General features: G+C 38.8%; 2 protein-coding genes across 2 annotated transcripts in view; one reads left to right on the top strand and one right to left on the bottom strand.

Moving 5' to 3' along the window:
- Nucleotides 1–5,258, bottom strand: part of MRE11 (MRE11 double strand break repair nuclease) — a 66,522-nt gene extending 61,264 nt beyond the window's left edge. The window contains exons 1-2 of the mRNA XM_007449643.1: nucleotides 5,239–5,258; nucleotides 2,549–2,681 (exon numbers count right to left, since the gene is read on the bottom strand). Coding sequence (XP_007449705.1) covers nucleotides 2,549–2,681; nucleotides 5,239–5,258 — 153 coding nt within the window. The remainder of the gene's footprint in view (nucleotides 1–2,548; nucleotides 2,682–5,238) is intronic.
- A 1,073-nt stretch (nucleotides 5,259–6,331) lies between these two features.
- Nucleotides 6,332–12,069, top strand: ANKRD49 (ankyrin repeat domain 49). Its single transcript, XM_007449641.1, has 3 exons — nucleotides 6,332–6,373; nucleotides 8,846–9,201; nucleotides 10,602–12,069. Exons 2-3 carry the CDS (start codon nucleotides 8,944–8,946, stop codon nucleotides 11,061–11,063), a joined length of 720 nt encoding a protein of 239 aa, XP_007449703.1. The 5' UTR covers nucleotides 6,332–6,373; nucleotides 8,846–8,943; the 3' UTR covers nucleotides 11,064–12,069.
- The last annotated feature ends 4,852 nt before the right edge of the window (nucleotides 12,070–16,921 follow it).

Raw genomic sequence — 16,921 nt, 5'->3', positions numbered from 1 at the left:
AGGGTAAGGAATTATTTGTACTATTCTTGTAATGTTTATGTAAGATTGATATTGTTTCAACAATGAAAATTAAAAAAAAAAAAAAAAAGATTCCAAAGAACTAGAGAGTAGAAATAAGGCTGGTTGGATGGCACAGGCCCACAAAATAGAGGACTTAAAAATCGGGAAGAACTTAGATTTCAATAAGAAGAAATAATAAATACAAATGATGGGGGGAAGTAAACATGCATTTGGAAGTACCAGTATGGGGCTGTAGGTGGGAGGGGGCAGTTAAGATTAAAGGATACAGGGAGGGGAAACAGGAGGAAATGCAAGGGAAGGAAAGGACAAGGTAAAGAAAAAAAAAAAAAGCTCATGCTCAGGGAAATACTTCAGCACCTAAGAGTTGGAAAAGAAAGGACGGAGGATTCTCTGGCAGGAAACAGACCTTCTTTGACTGCAAATTTCTCTGCCCTCAGGGTAAAAGGAGACACATTTATAAGAGTGCCTACTGGGCTGCCCTGGTGGCGCAGTGGTTGAGAGTCCGCCTGCCGATGCAAGGGACGCGGATTCGTGCCCCGGTCCGGGAAGATCCCACATGCTGCGGAGCGGCTAAGCCCGTGAGCCATGGCCGCTGAGCCTGCGTGTCTGGAACCTGTGCTCCGCAATGGGAGAGGCCACAACAGTGAGAGGCCCACGTACCGCAAAAAAAAAAGTACCTACTGCTTGCCAGATTCTTTCTAGGTACTAGGATACACATGAGCAAACAAAAAAGATTTTTCATTCTCATGGAGTTCACCTTCTATTGGAGAAGACAATATACACATAAATAATTCAATACATTATTTCAGATGGTGCTATAAAAAAAAATAAATGAGTAATGTGATAAAAGTGTTTGGAGACATCAGGGAAGACCTCCCCAAAAAAGGTAAAACTTGAATTGAGAACTGAGAAGTCAACCCTGGCAAGATCAAGGTGATCTGAGCAGGAAGAGAACCACACATGCAGAGGTACCAGAGCAGAACAAACATCTCTGTATGGATGAAGCACAAACCAACCAGGCAGAGTGGAAGGAGATGAAGTCTCCTGGCAGGGGCCAGATTACACTGAACCTTGTAGTTTAATTTTTATTCTAGATTCAGTGGAAGGCCACTTAGAAGATTATAAGCAGCAGAGTGACATGATCTGACATGATTTTTGTAAGTTCACTTTGGCTGCTATGCTGAATACTGTAGGGGGGAAAGAATGGAAGTAAAAAAACCTAAGGGGAGCTACTGCAGTCCAGCAAAATATGACAAACGTTTTGGACTAAGTTTACAGACATGAAGGTAGAAAATAGTAGAGAGGTTCCACTTGTATACATTTGGGAGTAAGAACCAAAGGACTTGCAGAAAAACTGAAGAGAACTCTGAGGAAAAGTCAAGGTTGAAGTTTGCAAGTCCCCAGAATTTATGTTTATTCCCCAGCTGTCTTCTGGGCTCGAGATGGACATTTCAACTGTCTGCTGGAATGTTTCCCTGAATGTCCTATTGGAATCTCCAACTCAAAGGGTCTCAATCAGAATTCATCACCTTCCCACATTAGGAAGGATGTTATAAGGAAGTATGAAAATAAGGAAGAAATCTTCCTTATTTAAAACCTACTTCTATTATTGGTACCACCATCCAACCAAACATAATACACTCCAGAGTCACCGTCATCCCCTTCTCCCTCATCCCCACCCCCTATGACTGACTAACCAATCAAAGTATCCAAATTCTCTCTTTGTATTATCTCCTGCATTCACTTCCTCTTTTCCATTCCATGGCACCACTTTTAAAAAGCGTCCAACTTATCTTGCCTTCGTGCTGTACTCTGTTGCCAGAAGACTTTCTATTAAACTGGGTACAAACTCCTCGATCTGGTATTTGAAGCTCTTGATGCAGCTCAAACCACATTTCTAGTCTTTCAGTGCGCTTTCTAACACGCGACCTACCAGTGAGCCAAACAGCTGCTGTACCCCTAATGGACCAATCATCTCACCTCTGTGCCCTTCCTACTGCTTCACGGGAGGTGTACACTCTCTTTGCTCTTCACTCATTAAAAGCCTACCATCCTTCTAAGCCCAAGTTAAATGCCACTTCATTCACCTCATCTTGCTATCCTCATCTAAATGTGATCTCTTCTATTTCCAAACTCCCAGGAAATGCTGTTTATAATCTTATGGCTCTTGCATCTGAGCATTTTTGACATTTATCATATCTCACATACTGATTTGCTTGCTGCATGTTCTTTGAAAGCAGAAACTATGACAGTCATCTTTACATTTCAAATAGAAACTGCCACGGGATACTGCACTCAGTAAACACTGTAAATATTTGTAAAATTTTAGACTATTTACAAAAGTAGCTCCTACTTGAATTCAGGGAATAAAGCACACAAAATCTGCTCTGGGCTTTCAGTATACTGATATTTAAGCAGGCAGTGTGAGCACATGGGCCTATAAAACAAACCTCTATCTTTAAAAGGAAAAAGAGCAAGTTGAGTAAGGGAACTTGGTAGAAATCGCAAAAATGCAAACTAAACTCACATCATTTTCCTGGGCAAGTCTTAAAATTTCATCAAGTGTTACAAACGTATCATTTCCTCTGACAGCATCTTTTTCCATAAATCCCAGATGAATATCTGTTGCAACTAAGATTTTAAATGTATTTTCATCATCGCTGTATTTAAAAAGAAGAAACACGTCAATATAATTCATTAAAAGGATGTTCAAGCAAACTGAAACCTAAATCTATAAAATAATAGCAGTTATGACGTAAAATCATTTTTCTAGCCCTAAACTAGGTCCAAAAATTTGAAGCATTCAACAGACCATTAATGTCACAGTTTTCTTACCACTAATACAAAGCAGAACAAATGTACACACATTTTTAAAAGGTTCTGTAACTGCTTCAGAAATGTATAACCTCATTACAACCAGTTTCATAAACTGATATGTAACCTGGATGTGAAAGCTTGGTTGTTTTCCTGCTCTGTTCTACAGCAAAAATCCAAGAGGATTTGATCCCAGTATCTAAACTTGCTATTTATCTACTTTGCACTTTCCCAGGAAAATTAGAATTAACTGGTTAATTTTAAGAGCCCTTCCCCTTACTTTATAAGTAGATTTTTATCCTAATAAACTAGTAACTTACATCCAGGCCCCTGAAGAGGTTTGCTCTCCATACAAAGTTAGTTTTTCACTAATGACTTTGGTCAAGTAACAAAACTAATTTACAATGCCATTTAAATTTGGTAGTATTCAAAAGTACTTTCATGTGAAGCAGCAATATGATAGTTATTAATTCTCTCTTAAACTTAATATAACTTTTAATTGTCTTTAAAATATTTTGGTATCCCTGATCTCAACTCCCACACGTAAACAGGTTAAGTATTGTTATCTCTGAAAAACTAGAAAGCTATATACAGAGAAATTAACTGATTTATCATGAAACAAAATGGTAGAAATGGAACTAAAACCCGGTATTAACACTCAGGCTGTTTTCACTAAACCATACGAACTTCAAAAAAAATTTATATATATCTCCAAAATTCAAATCTTTATACATAAGAGAATTTTCCAGAAAAGATTTCTCTTCATAAACTTCAAAATGATATGAACAGTTCTGATTGCTATATACATACAGGTAAGTCAGAATACTTTCAGATCACATTACTACCCAGACTTCCATAGCAATCTGTAAGGTATTTTCCCTTGAGGTCTGTCACTTAAATATGAGAATTAATCTGAGAGCCTTTTTTTTTTTTTGGCTGCATTGGGTCTTCGTTGCTGTGCGCCAGCTTTCTCTAGCTGCAGAGAGCAGGGACTACTCTTCGTTGCGGTGCACGGGCTTCTCATTGCGTTGGCTTCTCTTGTTGCGGAGCACGGGGTGTAGGCGCGTGAGCTTCAGTAGTTGTGGCACGTGCACTCAGGAGTTGTGGCCCACGGGCTCTAGAGCACAGGGTCAGTAGTTGTGGCGCACAGGCTTAGTTGCTCGGTGCCATGGGGGATCTTCCCCAACCAGGGCTCGAACCCGTGTCCCCTGCATTGGCAGGCAGATTCCTAACCACTGCGCCACCACCAGGGAAGCCCTGAGAGTCATTTGTAATCCAATTATACAAATGAAGAAATAGAGACAAAGTTTAGAGGCTTGCTAACTTGTCCAAAGTTACACAATGCTAATTAAGAAATCAAGGGGACTTCTCTGGTAGTCCAGTGGTTAAGACTCTGTGCTTCCAACGCAGGGGGCCCGGCTTCAATCCCTGGTTGGGGAACTAAGACCTCACATGCCTCAACTAAGCCCGCATACCGGAACTACTAAACCCACGCGCTCTAGAGCCCGCAACTAGAGAAGCCCGTGCACTGCAAGGAAGACCGGGCGCGCTGCCACGAAGACCCAGTGCAGCCTAGATAGATTAGATAAATAGATAGATAGATAGATAGATAGATAGACAGATAGATAAAAAGAAATTAAAACAAGCGTGAAAGATTCCAAGTCTGAAGCTTTTTCCACATAACTTTTTCTAGTCCTTTTATTTATTTTCATTTTAGTCAGATTCATTTGCAATTTATTCAGCACTAAAGCAATTTACTTCTTTAAAAATCTGCTTTAAAAGACTTGCAATAGGACCTCCCTGGTGGCTCAGTGGTTAAGAATCCCCCTGTCAATGCAGGGGGACATGGGTTTGATCCCTGGTCCGGGAAGGTCCCACATGCTGCGGAGCAACTAAGCCCGTGCGCCACAACTACTGAAGCCCGCGAGCCTAGAGCCCCGAGCTCTGCAACAAGAGAAGCCACCGCAATGAGAAGCCTGCACACCGCAACCCCGCTCACCGCAGGTAGAGAAAGCCCGCCGCAACAATGAAGACCCAACGCAGCCAAAAATAAATTAATTAAGAAAAAAAAAAAAAGACTTGCATTAGCTAGTAAGACTTAGTTCAAGCATATTTATAGCTTCAATAGTTTAAGACAAAACATAAGAACATAAACTTATATAGCAATATGCCAACCTACTGCAAAACCCCAATCTATAGCTGCATATTATCTTTAGTTAATAAACATATAGCATGAAATGTTAACCATTCCAAATATTCATTTTGATGACTAACACTTGTATTCGGAGGCAAGGTCTTTATTTACTCATAATTTATTAAATAAGTTTTCTTTTATGGTGATCATAGTTGATAGACTGTAGAAACCCAAAGCAACAAAGACGACTTCGGAAGACAGGTGCTTACAGAGCATCTGCAGGACTCATTTCTATGATCAGTCCAGCTCCTCCAGGACCACTTCTCTCTCCAAGTACCCCTGGGTCCTGTGCTCAAACACGTCAGAAAACTCACTCGATTCCAAATTCTAAAACAAAATTATATTATTTAAAACACATTTTTAAAAAGCAGACTGGCAATTTTGGAAGTGTCTCATTTTCAATTAAGCACCTACTATACTTTTATTTTCAGAGCTTAAAAAACAAAACAGAAAAACATATCTCCAGTAACACTCTAGTTTTACCATTATGATTAAGCTCCTCTCCTGTTTCCCTTTCTATGCCCCATGGGAAGCTAATGCTTGTTAAATGAATGGGCAAAAAAGGTCACACCCAATAGTTCTGGTTTAGCACACGAACTCTGGATGTGCAGAAATGTTTAAGTTGCATGCATGGGCTACTCTGGAGCATGAGGCGACCCCGTATTTCCTGCTTAAACACAAATTTTTTTTTTAAGGAATGGGCTTGTTTTGAAAAGATAGGGGGGTCCAGGTTTACAGCTAGTGTAAATAAGCAGAAACACGTGGTTTACGGAAAATGACCAGGATCTTTGGGGAGGAGCAGCTGCCACCGCGGAACGACCCCTCCCACGTCCGGATTCCTGGTTCGGTGGGGATTCTAAGCCTCAGCAGCCCCGCACCACCGGACCCTCAGAAACCGGAACGCGGAAACCTCCCAGGCTCCTCCCGAGCCTACCCGGCCCAGAGTCAATCGTCTCTGGGCTTCCGCTCGCGATCCTGCAAGATACAGAAAGCGACTCCTAAACTACCCCACATCTGGACTCTCCAAAGCCCCACCCTGGAACCCGAGGCTGTCTTTTACCCGGGAAGAAGGAGGGAGATTCGTGAGAAGAAAAGCAACAGCACCGCCTGAGAAGCTGCTTGGCCATAAACCTGAATTAAGCGGGAGAGAAAAAGCACCTCCTTCTCTCGCGATACCTCATAAATGACGTAGGCGCTTCAACTCCTCTCATTGGTTGCCGACTGCCGTAAGGTAGCAGGAAAAGTTGCAGCGAGGACCCGCCCTCATACAGGAGCCAATCCTGAGTAGCCCGGGGGACGAACCCCGGAAGCGAGCTTTCCGGCGGCGATTTTCCCCTCTCTAAGGTGGGTAGGTCTTTCTCGTCCGGGGCCACGCTTCCTGGTCGCCTGGCGCCACCTAAGAACTCCTGGGCCCAAAGGGGCGGGTCCCCTTCGACCCCTGCCGAGCCCTGCAAATCGGGCCGCGTCGTGGGTCCTAAGTAGGGCTGGAGCGGCTTCTTCGCTCGTAGAAGTTCGGAAGGCCGCAGACGCGACTCCTGGGCCTGTGAAGTGACCAGCCGGTGCTGGAGGGCCGGGACTGGTGGTCTTCTCCCTCACCTCCACTCCCCAGAGATTGAGCATTCGGACTCCAGTTTACAAGACTTTTCCTGCGTCCCCTTATTGTCTGCCTGGATCCCGGGTTCAGCACATCTGCATTGCTTTGTGCTGACAGCAGTAAAATAGAGTACATTAAAAAACAATGTGAAACTTTTGAATTAGAAAATGTGGGCTTTTAGTTCCATTGAAAGTTGTTTTAATCTATCAGAACCTCAGCGCCTTCACTTGTAAAATGGGGTTTACGGCCCCACCTGTCACTGAATTGTTAAGAGCTAACATAGTTTAGATCTCTTATGGAATGTGATCTTTAAAAAACATACCCTAGTTCTTCTTGGTGGAGTATCATCAAGTAGGTATCTTGATCGGCTTTTTAAGCCCTGAATCAGGGAGATGCACCTGGGGTTGACTTTTTAAATTAAATCCATTAAGAAATTTTTATATGTAATTTATTTTACCTGGAACAGTAAATTTAAATTATAAAAAGTTTTTATGAAAAGGAAAGGGGGGTATAAGATCTGTGCTATAATGTTACTGTGGTTGATACAAATGACAAGTGAACTATATAGTAAGGTATTTAATAAAGTGTTTAATGAGTAGATTTGTGATCACTTTTGCATTGCAAGGTTCAGAGAATAGTTTGAGGAAAGTGAAAATATTAGAACATAAAGCCTTTCTGATAGGGTCTCTCGATTGACTCTGTAAAGTTGGACAGTCTTTGGAAATCCTTTAGTACAATCCTTTCATTGTGCAACAAAGTAACAGGTCCAGAGAAGGTACTGGTCATGCGTGATAAATTTAAACTTGACTTTAATGCTCTTGGCAGTAGTAATAAAATCTACTGATGCATTAGGATTGTATCAATTAAAGCTCGTAAAAATTAGGTAGAAATCAATATTTTAGGGGTACACGACTAACTCTCAAATTTCTCGGAATCCATTCCAAGCAAAATCAAGTGATAGGGCTTTAATTCTGTTTAATTCTACAAATATTTCTTAATGTTTGCTATATATAAGAGGGACATAAATGTAAGTTAAATATAGTCCCTATCCTTAAGCTTACAATCTTTTAAGAGACTAAAACAAGAACAAAATTAGTAGTGAAATAAAACAGTATGTAGCACAAAAAAAAGTAGAAACTAGAGAGAGATCTAATTTGGAGGCTCAAGAAAGACTTAATGAAGGAGGCAACATCTGAGAAGAGTCATGAAAGACTGATAAGATTTCGACAAATATAGTTGGGAAGCTGAGAAATATTTTTAAAATATCTGTTATTCTCATTTTGTTTAATTGGTTAAAGTTTAATCTGCTGCATAACTCTTTAAGCTGATACTGGTTTATAAATTGTTATGGCAGCCTAGCAGAATAAATATCATTTCCTTCAGGAAGCCTTCTCTACTCCCTGAGGACTGGGTTAATTATGACCTTCCTGTATATTCATCATATCTAGATATGGTCTTATCATAGCACTTAAACACTGTCTTTGCCAATCTCCCTGATGAGACAGGAAGCTTCTTGAGGTTAAGACGTGGATCTTGTTCATTATTGAATCCCAGTACCCAGAGACTGGCACATACCAGGCATTCTATTCATCTTTGTTGAATGAAGGAGTAAATGACAGCCAAAGTTCTGTTTCAAAACAAGAACCCAACTAAGAACTGTAGTTATCTGTCAATGAATAGGACTACTTTTTAAAGCAGTGAATTTTCCTAAGCCTGAAATTGTTAAAGTAGAAATAGGTTGATTATTACAGATGTCATGATAAAGATATCTGCATTGATGAGAGATTGGAACACATGTCCTTTGGGGGCTATTCCATCTCTAAGAATCTCTGATACTTGGAAGTAGTTTTTTAGGAACTAAAAATTTTTGCTCCTGCTTTATAGCTTCTGTGTGTCTAGTCTATAAAAATCGTGAATGTGCTTATCTTTATTAGTTATAATTTAAAAGCTTCAAGCATTAATCACTGTTAGCATAATACAATATAGTATGTGAACCAATAGATTCAAAATAGTGTTATAACCACTGACTTAGCAGAAAAACAATATTAAAAATAAAGATAACTGAAATCTATCAGTTCCAATATTTAATGAATGTGAAGGGTATTAATAAACACCAAAAAAGTTTAGGCAGGGTTTATTTGTGTATATTTGCAAGACTTATCTATGCTATTGATAAAGCCTCAATAACCATTTTGCTCCTAATTTTTGTGTTTGTGTTTCAGATCTTGATGAATAAAATAAAGCAGACATAATTCATCTCTGGAAAGATTATTTATACTCTGGCATTTGAAATGCTTTGTATTTAGAATAGTAGTAAAAAATGGAAAAAGAGAAAGTAAATGATGATGGAAAACCAGACCCAGAGAACTCCTTGGACTTTTCTGAACACTTTAACCAACTTGAATTATTAGAAACACATGGACACCTTATTCCCACTGGCACCCAAAGTCTCTGGGTAGGGAATTCTGATGAAGATGAAGAGCAAGATGAAAAAACTGAAGAGTGGTATCAATTGCAAGAAAAAAAAATGGAAAAAGATCCAAGCAAATTGCTTCTTTGGGCTGCTGAAAAAAATCGGGTAAAAAAAAAAAAAGAACAGTTAAAGAGGAAACCTTAATTTAGTAGGAAACGTATTAGATTGGAAGCCAGAAGACCTGTCCTGAATCTTGCTTTAGTCTGTAACTTTGGGCAAAGCCTACTGTTTCTGAACCTCTATTTTCTTATCTGTAAAAATGGCCACTATAATACCTGCCTCTTTCATACAGGGTTTTATACAGAGGCAATGTATGTGAAAACACATAGTAAGCTACAAAGTGTCACATGGGTATTTTGGGGAGCTTTAAGAATAATTATAAAGAGAGCAAGCAATCATCTGTATCTTTAAATCATTTATATTAAGTCATTAGGGTCATCCTAAAGACAAGTATTTAGTAAAGAGAGGATGGGAATTAACATTTATTAAATACCAACTATACCATGTGCCTTACTACATTATTGATTTAATCCTCATATATCCGTATAAGATATGTCATATTCTTCCCTTTTACAGATTAAGAAGTTGAGATTCAGGAACATTAATTTGCCCAGGATCGTCCAAGTAGGATGACCCTGCTTAACAGCCAAAGTCTGTTCTTCCCACTTAGCCATTTGTATCTTGTTTTACTAAGTTCCCCCATGTCTGTGTTAATAAACTAATAAATGGTCTTATATTTTTGGATAACTTTTTAAGCCAAGAGCAGACTGCATCCCGCCAGAGGTCCTCAGACCAAACTGAAAATCACTTCCTGAAATCATGTATCTGAGGTTGTTTTAGTTAGAAGGAATTGCGCTCCTTAATCTCGACTTCCTTGTTACCATTGTATTCTACTGTTAAAAGAAGTTGTTTTTTTTTTTAAGATTGGAGTGTAGTTGATTTACAACGTTGTGTTGGTTTCAGATGTACAGCAAAGTGATTCAGTTATACATATATTCATTCTTTTTTAGATTCTTCTCTCATTTAGGTTATCACAGAATAGAGTGTGAGTAGAGTTCCCTGTGCTATACAGTAGGTATTTTTTAAAGTTTTATACAGTATGTATATTGGTGTGGTAATCCAACTACAGAAAGATCAGTCTGTTCCATTACTATGTTTTCTTCGCAGATGAAATATAAAATATTAATACAATTCTAGCCTGTATTATTCATCTAGGACTATAGCTTTTATACAATAAGCCTTCATTGGACCAGGAATAAAGGTACCGTTTGGTATTCAGAGAATCATGTTCTTAGAATCAACAGTTTATAGTTAACACTGACTTGTTCATTGTTAAATCAGTTCCCCACCCCCCCCCAAAAATCTTATTTTTTATTTTACAGTCATCTGCTAACAAAAAAATTTTTATTTAACTTAATTAAATTGAACACCACTAGACGGTTTAATTTTCTTTGCTTATTGTTTCATTTCGAGTTGGGTTTGTAAAAGATCTAATTTCTTCTCAGCTGACCACAGTGCGAAGACTGCTTTCAGAAAAGGTCACCCACGTGAACACTCGAGATGAAGATGGGTACACCCCGCTCCATCGAGCAGCCTACAGCGGACACTTAGATGTGGTCCGGGAGCTGATTGCACACAGGGCAGATGTTCATGCGGTGACTGTGGATGGCTGGACACCCCTGCACAGTGCCTGTAAGTGGAATAACACCAGAGTGGCTTCTTTCTTACTGCAGCATGATGCAGATATCAACGCCCAAACAAAAGGCCTCTTGACCCCCTTACATCTAGCTGCTGGGAACAGAGACAGCAAAGATACCCTTGAACTCCTCCTGATGAACCGCTACATCAAAGCAGGTCTGAAGAACAACCTGGAGGAAACTGCATTTGACATCGCCAGGAGGACAAGCATCTATCACTACCTCTTTGAAATTGTGGAAGGCTGCACAAATTCTTCACCTCAGTCTTAATGGTTCTGATAATTTTCTTAAGTTTCTAAGTCCCAGTGCCTCCTTTGTGTGAGATGTGAAATGTCCCCATCATACAAAGTTGACATCAAAAGTCTTAGGACAGTAATTCAGTGGTACTCACGATAATATCCTTCCAAGTGAATTGCCTGACCTTGATGTCAAAATGTATTTGGAAGTTGATTGGATATATCTTTAATGATTTCCGTGGTGTTTGTGATTTTTATCAAATCATTTTAACTTACCTATACTGAAAAACTTGTCACAAGTTGTACAGAAAACTAATGATATTTTTGGTGCTGATCCAAGAGAAATGTATTTTTAAATATCCCCCCATCCTATATCTTTGTGCAGTATTTAGTATATTAATGTGTATTTTTATAAGGTCAGGTAACTCAGAATTTCGTTTAAAACTCTTAATATACTGGTGCAGTTCAGCTTTCTTCTCTGCATCACCATAGCCATTTGCTTTCATTGTAAACCGTAAGAATGAACATATTAGTGTCTTGAATCTTCGTAAATTAAAAAAAAATCAAGACACCTAGATCTTTGTTTTCTAGAACCTAGGCCATTTTCAGGAAGTAGCTAGGTGTTTAATTCACGAATTTTATATACTGCCCCCTCCCACAATCCACACAATCCTGTGGACCATCCTACCTCACCCTGGTCAACCTGCATACTCCTTATGCTGCTGGTGAGTCAGCACGACCCTTCAGACATGCGCACAACTATACCTTGGTTCAGATCATAACGTATCTGCTCTCCAGCTAGTTTTACCTCCCTGGTCCTGCTGAGCTGGGCACTGCTCATCTAGTCTCTCAAGTTCACAGGAAGTGTTCTTTTCCAGGGTCCTCATTTTATACAAGCCACACAAAGACAAAGTGACAGGGAAAAGGAATTCTAAGAATGAGGGGATGATGATTATATTGGGGTGAGAACCGCCAAGTGGCTCAGGCCTTTTTTAAAAGCCACATTGTGGATAGTGACAAAAGCATAAATATAAATATTCCAAAAAAAATAAAAGTTTTGAACAACCAAAAAAAAGCATGAATTCTTTTTTTACCTGTGTATCTTCCTTGGATCCATAACATGTTTATTCATCCAGCATACATTTATTTATCATGTACTCTCTCCATCTCTCCAGTAGCAGTTTCCCGTTGACTACATAACCCCTCTGTGACTAAAACAAAGGGGTTTTCTCTTAACTTCTTCGCCCCAGAACTAACACACTGGGCAAAGGGAACTAAACCAATGGCCCTTCGGTTATATTTTTTAAATTTCCACCGAGGTTTGTCTCTTTTGACTTAGCCCATGTGACCCAGTCATCTTAGTAATAATGTTATTTAATCAGATATGTGTGGCAATTTTTAGGTTAGAACAAAATTGGATCATCTCAGAAAAGTTAAAGATAACATATGAACTGAATCTTTGTGACAAACAGTATCTTAAGACTTAGGAGTGCTTCGATTATTTTGTGATCTCTGGCTAGGAGATGCCTCCGTTTCAGAGTATCAGTATCAATATCTTTGATATCAGGGTTTTGGCAGAAAGTGAGAGGTTGCTTTCTGTTTAATCTGCCTTAATTTAGTGATACCAAATGACAAGGTACAGCTGATAGACAGTGACAGTAGAATAAGACCCCCACTACCCCTTAGACTGCTAAACGAGGCTGCCTAGTTATCTGAAAATCACAGAGCCCATGGCTTCTTTCTTACTTGGGAATGAGTTGCATCCATGATTTTATGTAAGTTTTCCCTTTGAGTATGGCTCCAAAGGAGCTGCTTTGTTTCTAAGAAGCTGAGATGTGACTTCTCCCTTTTTTTCAGGCTTCAACACTCAGCCAGTGCTAGGGAGCAAATTCTCCATATTAGAGAAATCCCTTCCATCCCTGAGGGCAGAATTTGCATTGTTTGCATCCTTTATACTTTCCTTAGTGTTTTTTTAAATTTCATTTTTTAATTATTTTTTTCCTTTTTAATTGAAGTGTAGTTGACATACAATTTTATGTTTCAGGTGTATAACAAAGCGATTTGATATTCTCCTTGTATTTAGTAGACTCCTCTGTCCACAGAAGACATGCACTAATCATGCTTTTGACTACTCAGTGTGGACCCTTGAACAGCACTGGTTTGAACTGCATGGGTACACTTAAAGGCAATACTACACAACCCATGAAGTTGGTTCCGCAAATGCGGAACCACAGATATGGGGGCTGATGATAAAGTTTGGTTTTTGCGCAGAGGGTCAGCATCCCTAACCTTTGTGTTTAAGGGTCAGTGGTATTACCTGTGCTTTCCAGTTTTCTTTAAGAAAGCTGAATAGCTACCTTTGCAAACAAAATTTCCTCTAGTCTTGAGTTTGTCCAAAGACTTTTTAAAAACGTAAAATCCATGTTTTTCATAACTAAAGTTTAATTGTGGTTAACTTATATGCTTGAGGAAGAGGTGACTTTTTGTCATTGTTCAAGGGACACATCATAATCCATAGGCCCACAGTGAAGTTAGCTGGCTTTGCTTTTATATATCTTAAATATGCTTCTCCAGCATATTAAGCAGTAAAACTCAAAGTTTTACTGCTCATTCTGTGTGCGGTTTCTTGGCACTTACCAAATGAGTGGCTCTGAGCTTTCTGGCTCACAACCTAACACACTGATGGGACTTCTTAGCGTTTTTATACTATAGATGTGACAGCATCCATTTATTTCTGTTCATTGGCATCTATTATTGCATCCACCACTATGCTAGAAAATCATGACCAAGAGAGGTCCAGAGAAGTAACACTTGCTCTGAGACTTATGTCCCAAACCAAAATGAAACTTGCTCTGAGACTTATGTCCCAAACCAAAATGAAACTTGCTCTGAGACTTATGTCCCAAACCAAAATGAAACGTCTGTATTCTCCGTTCCTGATGAATACATATGCCATCTTCACCCTACCTGAAATGGCTCTAGGAATTTATGAGCTGCTTTGGCTCTGAGAGGTACTAGCCATGATGGCGTCATTGATGGCTTTACTGTAATTAGTTGCCATGGGATGCTCTAGTCCCTCCGTAGGATTACCAGATGACCATTCAACTTGTGCAATATGAAGGGCATTCTCTAAAGGGAATTTAAAAATCTATGTTTACTAAGTTCCAAAGGCAGTAAATTAAGAAAGATTGAATTAGCCTATTAATGTTCTAAATTCCTGAAAATTTCCCTTTGAAATCCTACAATTTCACTTCTGGGAACCTAAGTGGAAATTATCTAAATCAGTGCTGTCACATAGAAACATAATGTGAGCCACATATGTAATGTTAAGTTTTTTTCTAGTAGCCACATTAAAATGAAATTAATTTTATAATACGTATTATTTAATACACCCAAAATATTCCAACATGACAAATATTTTAAAAATTGAGAGATTTTACTTTTTTTTGCAGTAAGTCTTCAAAATCATGTGTATTTTACAGCACATCTCATTCAGACTAGCCCCATTTGACTGGTGGCTACTCTGTTGAACAGTGCAGGTCTAGATGCCTGAAATACTCCCTGGAGGCAAACCAGAATGGTTAAGAGGGGGAGCAGGGAACTTTGAGGCTGTTAAATCTGGGTGCAAATCATGATTGCCACCTATGTGTGCCTTTTGGTAACTAACTTCAGTTTTCTCACATGTAAGATGGAGATAGTATCTATCTTCTTACAATTTTGTAAGGAATAAATGATAGTATCTATCTTCTTACAATTTTGTAAGGAATAAATGAAATGTAATGTGGATAGGCTACCTACCCACATTACATCTCAGGTACTCAAAAAATTCAGGTACTCAAAAAAATGCTATTGAGTGGTTCTTTTCTCCATCATTTCAAGCAGAAATGCCCTTCCTATTTTAGGTATTTGGATCCTTGAAGATCCCAAAGCTCTCCCTTTATATTCCTATAGTCCTCTTGCATGACTTTTTAGTAAAATATGCAGCAGGGAGCTTCTTTCAAGAATCCAAACACCTCCACTCCTAGAAAAAATGCCTACCCCATCTTCAAAGACCTTGTGAGGTGTCAAAGGTCTCCAACAGAAGAAAAATTCAAGGAATAAGCAAAATAAAGAAAAAGAATTTCAGCAGATAATTACAAGGACTTGAAGAAGTTAGATTCTGAGAGAAAATGTACTTCCATTGTGAACCCAGGGCCTTGAAACTCAAAGTTTTACTGCTCATTCTGTGTGCGGCTTCTTGGTACTTACCAAATGAGTGGCTCTTTAAATTCATGCCTAATTTTTTTTCCCTTTTCAGGATGGGTTTTGTAATGCTGAGAAAATGGAACAAAAAATATAAAAACACTCATATTTGGTTTATCACTATAATTATTAAGTTGAAACTCAGGAACATCTAATAGTTGTCACCGTGAATTTAATGACGTGGCCCCATCTGCCAGTAGATCTCAGAGATGCAGAAATCTGTAGGCCAGAAAATGTGCTTAATGAAAGAAATAGCTTATAAAATCTAAAAGCAAACTACTACCTAATTTGTTTGGTCCCTTCCCTTTCTATTATAATATATTCAACATTTCGTCTCTGCTAGACAGTACTTGAAAATTAGGAAAACATCACTGGAGAATTAATGTGAGTTCATAAGAAGCACTGTCTCCTGAGTAGTCACTGGAGTTCCTTTTCCAGACACAACTGCTTAAACAAGGCAATTTTTAGCAATAAAAAAAAAAAAGGTGAGCCTGCCATTGTTAAAATATCAGGTGTCTATCAGGTTTTTCTAAACCCAAATATAATAACTCATGAAGAAAATATATCCCAATTAAAGGAACCAAATCTAGGAGCAAGACATAGCTCTGCTGTAAAAATATTAACATTTAATATACGAATCAGATCCTTCATGACACGTACTAGGAAAAGCACTCGAGTTCAGATTTGCTTCCATGTGCTTTTGTATATTTCTTATTTGAATATATGCAAAGCTTTCAAGAAGAATCAAAAGGAAGAAAAGGGTATTAGGATCCTTTGATCCATTCTTTTGATTTCAGTCTGCACCCTTGGGCAATGAAGTGGTTCTGGAGTCCATCTAGAAAAGTAATTGTGTGTCACGGTTCCTCACTCTATTGACGTTGGGGCCAGAGAATTCTGTGTTTTGGGGGGCATCCTGTGTATTATCCGGTGTTTAGCAGCATTCTTGGCTCTACTCACTAGATGAGAGCAGCACCTCCCCCTTCCCAGTTGTGACCATTGAAAATGTCTCCAGACATTGCCAAGTGTTTCCTGCTGTATGTCATCAGAAGTCTCTAAGGCAGGAGATTTCAGAATTTGGCTGGTCACAGAGCTGTTTTATTAGCATGCAGGTAAATTTTATTCATATTGTGTGTTTTCCTTAGATTTTGTTTAGGCATTCCAAATATTCATCAGTGTACATTCAAAAATTAGATAATCGTTGATTCTATTTGAAATGTTTAGTATTTTGTTAATGAGATCTTTCAAAGACTTTCAAAAATTGGGCAAAAACATACAATTAGAAAAAGAGAAATCTTTCATACGGAGTTTCATGTGTCAGAAAAACTCACTCCTGTTCCCAGGTTTGGCCTCTAGGAAATTTATCCCTTAAGTCAGATGAGAAATTCTAGAGAATTTACAGAAATTCTAACTTCTGGGTATTAAGGGAGATCATAAACAAAGCCTGACTTTTTAATAGGTTGCACCATTATAAATGTAAAATTTTTATTGCATTCTTGGGTAAAATGCAATGTAATTGATGCACAGTCTTTCCCCATCTAAAAGAAATGGTGTTAAGAGAAGCCAACCTCCTCTGCAGAGAAGAGGGAAATGCGGAGGGAGCTGGCAGCTTCCAAGTGTCAATAACTGTGGAAATAGAAGACAATCTCTTAA

Source organism: Lipotes vexillifer, unplaced genomic scaffold (genome assembly GCF_000442215.2).
Source record: "Lipotes vexillifer unplaced genomic scaffold, Lipotes_vexillifer_v1.1 scaffold536, whole genome shotgun sequence".
Classification (NCBI taxonomy): Eukaryota; Metazoa; Chordata; class Mammalia; order Artiodactyla; family Lipotidae; genus Lipotes; species Lipotes vexillifer.
This window is presented reverse-complemented; position numbering and strand designations above follow the sequence as displayed.

What these genes read in the sequence shown, in the direction of transcription:
- ANKRD49 (XM_007449641.1), top strand. Translation starts at nt 8,944, where the DNA reads ATGGAAAAAGAGAAAGTAAATGATGATGGAAAACCAGACCCAGAGAAC. An exon ending in GGGCTGCTGAAAAAAATCGG is followed by an intron (nt 9,202 to 10,601) that starts GTAAAAAAAAAA and finishes ATTTCTTCTCAG; the next exon opens with CTGACCACAGTGCGAAGACT.